We start from the raw sequence: 6,045 nt of genomic DNA, 5'->3' as shown, positions 1-6,045 counted from the left end.
CTGAACGAGTACGATCGACGATATGAATGAGTTCATTCAGTTTGTGCCCGGGATTCGTTCATTCCGAACTGTTCATTCACGAACGACACATCGTTACTCTGACGTAGTGATGGGCAATCCCGTGTGTAAATATGTTTAAAAGGGACTATCATTGGACGACGACGTTGAAGCGATATCATGAACCACGTGACATCGAATGACTTCTTCATTTTTTCTTACTCTCTTGTTGGGTTGTGTGACACGTAGGAGTAAAGCTCCAAGTAGTTTTTTAGACTGAGTCTCTCTGGCCTATCTTCTCGGGGCTAACTTGGGGCATTCTTGTGGATACAACGCCGTTCCCGCTCAAGGTAATTTAACAAAGTGGTGCCGAAACCCGGGACACGGAGAACAAGGAAATCCACAGCATCGAACGAGCCCTTCAGTCATGCCTAATACGAACGATCCGGAGAGGCTTAGGAGCAAGCGTGGAGCAAGGAGAGCGCAAGTCACGAAGCTTACAAACGATGCTGCTGCGGCACTTCAGGACCACAACACTACAGCGCTGGCTATTCACGTTCTCCTGGAGAAGCTGATTCAATGCAGCAAGGAACTCTATGCGCTAGATCGTGAAGTTGAGGAGCACACTCCCGCTGAAGACTTCGACACGGATTATGCATCTGTGCTACAGTATGAAGAAAAGATCACAGAGTATATTGCCAAGTTAACTCGGACCTACGAACAGCTTCAAGTAGCGACGACATCGGACTCTCCACCAGCGGTACCGACAACGATTGGGTCCCTAACGGCACCGTCTGGCTCTGGCGTCAAGCTACAACGCCTGCAGCTCATGAAGTTTCGTGGCGATCTTGCAGAATGGCAGCCCTTCTGGGAGCAATACAAGGCAAACATACACGAAAACAGGAAGCTAAGTAAACGTGACAAGTTTCACTACCTTCGTTCATTGCTTCTGGGACCGGCTGCTGCAGCCCTGTCAGGGCTCCAAACTACTGAGGCGGCCTATGACGACGCGATTGCCCTGCTCACGCAACGTTTCGGAGATAAAGGAAGGCTCGAGAGGCAATACTTAGAGAAACTGAGGACGCTCCCACGTGTCAGATCTTCAATGGACACGGCGGCTCTGCGGAGGCTCTACGACTACGTACAAACGAATACCTGTGGACTTCGCTCATTGGGAGTCCCAACTGTAACTTATTCGTCAATGATGACTGAGATATTGCTGGCTGCACTGCCACCCGACCTTCGACTAGATTATTACCGTGGACATGCCCAAGGCGAGACATCATCTCCTGCAGCAAACGACCAGTCCCCTGCCTCCGAAGATGAAAACGCGGCCTCTTCAGCCTGTTCGGAAGAGCTGAACAAGCTTCTTGGATTCTTGAAGAAAGAGGTTGAAAGCAGAGAGAAAAGTGGATTATGTGTCCAGCTGGACGACAAGCAGCGCAAACAGCGGGCGACCACTACCAAGGGTCATGCTGGTACGCCGTCGGCCCTTGCTTTGCACAGCCGGACAACGGCGGGTCTACTAAGCTGCATCTTCTGTAATGAAAAATCTCACACAACGGAGACATGCAAGGCTGACGTACCATTGGAGGATAAAAAGAAGGCTCTCGCTAAGAACCGACGCTGCTTTCGATGTACGAAAAGCTACCACAGTTCTAAAGAGTGTCGGTTCAGGGGAAAATGCTCAAAATGCGGTGGTCGGCACGTGGACACTATGTGCGACCCTAACTGGAAGCCCAAACCGATCGAAGGCGGACAGGCCACGAACGCTTCGCACACGTTAGAAGCTCCTGGGCTAATGACAGCGGTCTCCCATCTGAGCACTGTCCTCCTACAAACATTTCGCGCATGGGCAGTGGCGAACTACAGGTGCCTGTACATTCGAGGTATCGTGGACAGTGGAAGTTCCAGGACGTTCATCCGCGAGGACCTCGCCCAAGAACTTGGTTTGAAGGAGGTGGCACAAGTGGTGATCGGCATCCATACGTTCGCCTCGGGATCGGACTGCACGCCTATCAAGCGGAGCGTGGTGGAGGTGACTGTTAGGAGCCAGTACGGTAATGAAGAGATTACTCTTGCGGCCATCGTTGTACCTCTGATTTGTAAAGACATCGAAGAATCACCAGTTGACAGTGAACATGTGGTGGAACTGGGGGACTGCGGGGAGCAGATCGCCGACATTGTTGCTTTTCCTGGCATCCCTCAAGTCAGTGGCATCAGTCTGCTAGTCGGATCTGATCAAGTGTCAAAACTAATCTCAGGAGAAATCCGCTGCTATGGAAGACAGCAAGAACTGGTTGCGGTAAAGACTAAGTTGGGTTGGACCTTCCAGGGCCCAAGTGCTACGAAGTCTCTCATCGCACGGCAATCTGACAGCCTCATAGTGCTGAGGACAAACGTTAACTGCATGACCATACAAGACGAAGAGATACGGCGAATTTGGGAGGTCGAAAACACAGGCATCAACGAAAACCCCTCACCAACGGCTGCGGGTAATGAAGTACTGGCAGAGTTTCAGCGTAACATAAAGATTGCCAACGGGCGTTATGAGGTGTGCCTCCCCTGGAAGCACATCGACGTCCCCTTGCGTGACAATCGCGATATTGCGGAGAAAAGACTGAGGCGGTTGGTAAATCGGCTGGCACATGATGACGAGCTGATTACGGAGTACGACAAAAATATTCGAGCCTATCTGCTGAGCGGCCATGCTGAACCAGTGCCTGCATCTGGGTCGAAGCCATCCAAACGCGTGTACTACATGCCCCATCGTGAGGTCATCCGACCTCAGTCAACGTCAACGAAAATGCGGGTCGTCTTTGACGCGTCATCGCATTCTGGCTCTTGTACATCTCTCAACGACCACCTAGAAAAGGGGCCAAAGGTGCAACCAGACTTGTTGGACGCATTGATCCGCTTCAGAATGCACTCAATTGGAATTACTGCGGACATAGAAAAGGCTTTTCTGCAGATCAGCGTTGACGAACGCGACAGGGATGCCTTGCGTTTCTTATGGTTTGACCATGTGCCGCAGCGGAAGAACTTAACCCTCAGTACGAATATTGTGGAATGGCGGATGCAGCGTGTACCTTTCGGCACATCGGCTAGTCCATTCCTGCTCGCGGCAACGCTACTGTACCATTTCAACTGCGTCACCGGTGGTCTGCAGGAGACGGCTGAGGTCCTAGCCTCATCATTCTATGTTGACGACCTTCTGACCGGAGCAGCGGACGTGGAGTCAGCAATTAAGCTCTACAGGGAAGCAAACGACATCACTGAGAAAGCGAAAATGCGCCTATGCAAGTGGGCTTCTAACTGTGCAACTCTTCGAGATGTTTTTGCTCCAGAGGAGGGGGTTGTCCCGAACAGTGACTGCAAGACGACAAAGGTGCTTGGGACGGTGTGGGACAAAAGCGAGGATACACTTTCGTGTAGTTTAGACTCAATCCTCAACTACGTCGATCGCCTCACAGGCACCAAACGCAACGTACTGCAAGCTGCAGCCAGGATTTACGACCCTCTCGGATTCCTTAACCCGTTCACCGTGCGAGCAAAAATGCTGTTCCAAGCTTTGTGGGTTGAGGAGAATGAGTGGGATTCACCTATGTCAGAAGACAAGCAAAAACTCTGGAACGAATGGTGCAGCGAAATTCCGGAACTGACAAAGGTCAGCGTGGACCGTTGCTTCTTGCCAAGCGGTCACAGAAATCCGCAACTCCACATATTTTGTGACGCAAGTCCCAAGGGCTACGGGGCTGTAGCGTATCTTCGAGTTGAGAACAAAGACGGAACTGTGACATCAACAATTGTTCTCTCTAAATCTCGAGTAGCCCCCCTTAAAAAGTTGACCCTGCCTCGCCTGGAACTAATGGCTGCGTTGATCGGCTCGAGAATGTTGAACTACCTTAGGCGGACCTGCACAGGATTGGATTTTGACTACTTCCTATGGTCGGACTCAATGATTGCGCTTTGGTGGATAAGAAGACCCCCGAGTGAATGGAAGCAGTTCGTGAGCAACCGCGTTGAGGAAATTCAGCAAAAGACCGATCACCGAAGATGGAAACATTGTCCGGGGACGGACAACCCTGCCGATTGTCTTACTAGAGGCATGCCCGCGAGGGCACTGGTGGATAGCAGCACCTGGTGGCAGGGACCCGCTTGGCTTCATCTCGACTCGTCAAGTTGGCCAAACAGCGACGTCGAATGGGACGACATGACAAACGACGAGAGGAGTTTCAAATCTAGCATCCTGCAAGTCTCGGTGTCATCGAATTCGGCAATCATGGATGCAGAGAAATACAGCAGCCACCGGAGACTGACAAGAGTTACCGCTTGGGTCCTACGCTTCGAGCGTAACGTGCGATGCCGTAACGGTCGAACTGTCGGCACTCTAACGGTCAAGGAGCTCAACGACGCGGATAACCTTTGGGTAAAGCAGGCACAGGCGGAGCATTTCGCCGAGGAGGTTAATCTGCTACAGATGGGTCATCCAGTGGCACCTGATTCAAAGTTGGCCAATCTGCGACCGTACCTGGACGACAACGGCATCATACGCTTACGGACGAGACTGCAGTGCGGAGCAGATGGAGAAGACGTGAAATGTCCAATCATACTTCCCCGCGCGCATCACTACACGAAACTTGTTGTGGAACGTGCTCATCACAGAACACTGCACGGAGGCTTGCAAGACACATTGAACGAAGTAAGAGAGCGCTGGTGGATTCCACAAGGCCGACAACTAACAAAAGCGCTCATATTCCGATGCATCACCTGCTCGCGTAATCGGGTCAAGGCAGCTTCAGCTCCCACTGCTCCACTGCCATCTGACAGAATTACTCCCAACCAGCCCTTCGAAGTAGTGGGAGTGGACTTTGCTGGGCCTGTGATGGTGCGATCCGAGCGCGGCTCGTCAAAGTCGTACATTGCGCTTTTTACGTGCGCAACAACGCGGGCCGTGCACTTCGAACTCGTTTCGGATCTTACAGCACGCTCATTTCTCATGGCGTTTCGCCGTTTCGTTTCCCGACGAGGATTACCGAATACTGTGTACTCGGACAATGCATTGACCTTCAAGAAAGCGTGCCGGGATATTCAGAAGTTGCAGACGGCCGTGCGACAGAGCGAGATCCAGGATTATTTCGCCTCCCACCAAATAAAGTGGAAATTCATCGTTGAGAGGGCAGCGTGGTGGGGCGGCTGGTGGGAAAGGCTAGTGCGTACGACGAAGCAGTGTCTCCGAAAGGTACTTGGACGACAGTCTTTAACGTTCGAAGAGATGATGACTGTGCTGCAGGACGCCGAAGCGTCGATAAATTCTCGCCCGCTTACGTACTTACACGCATCACCTGACGAGCCTGCCGCGTTGACGCCTGCTCACCTGCTGATTGGTCGACGACTCATCGCACTTCCGAGTGGTGAACATCAACAGCCGTCATCATCTGCGACCGACCTTTCCCGTCGATGGTGTCACCGCCAGAGAATAGCTGATCATTTCTGGAGAAGGTGGCACAGAGAATATCTGCTACATCTGAGGTCTGCCCACGTCTCTAAGCCCGTGGGGTACCATTCGCTGAAGGAAGGAGATCTTGCCTTACTGCATCAAGACAAGGTTCCACGCAATCTTTGGAAAACCGTGCGGATTGTGACGCTACACAAGGGAAGGGATGACAAAGTCCGAGCATGTACCATAAAGCTGCCAACGGGGAACGTGACAAGAAGACCGGTACAGCTACTATACCCCCTTGAAGCATTGCTGGGATGAATTTCATTCGGCGGGGGAGGATGTGTAAATATGTTTAAAAGGGACTATCATTGGACGACGACGTTGAAGCGATATCATGAACCACGTGACATCGAATGACTTCTTCATTTTTTCTTACTCTCTTGTTGGGTTGTGTGACACGTAGGAGTAAAGCTCCAAGTAGTTTTTTAGACTGAGTCTCTCTGGCCTATCTTCTCGGGGCTAACTTGGGGCATTCTTGTGGATACAACGCCGTTCCCGCTCAAGGTAATTTAACACCCGTTCACTTTGGTGAACTCGTTCGTACA

The 6,045-nt window shown here is 51.6% G+C and overlaps 1 protein-coding gene across 1 annotated transcript; it reads left to right on the top strand.

Annotated features, from left to right (window-relative positions):
• Window positions 1-424: 424 nt before the first annotated feature.
• LOC135375999 (uncharacterized) lies at window positions 425-5,758 on the top strand. The gene has a single exon (XM_064608620.1). It carries the CDS (start codon window positions 425-427, stop codon window positions 5,756-5,758), a length of 5,334 nt encoding a protein of 1,777 aa, XP_064464690.1.
• The last annotated feature ends 287 nt before the right edge of the window (window positions 5,759-6,045 follow it).

This window comes from Ornithodoros turicata, unplaced genomic scaffold, assembly GCF_037126465.1.
Source record: "Ornithodoros turicata isolate Travis unplaced genomic scaffold, ASM3712646v1 ctg00000968.1, whole genome shotgun sequence".
Classification (NCBI taxonomy): Eukaryota; Metazoa; Arthropoda; class Arachnida; order Ixodida; family Argasidae; genus Ornithodoros; species Ornithodoros turicata.
The sequence above is the reverse complement of the archived record's forward strand: the minus strand, read 5'-3'. Positions and strand labels throughout refer to the sequence as shown.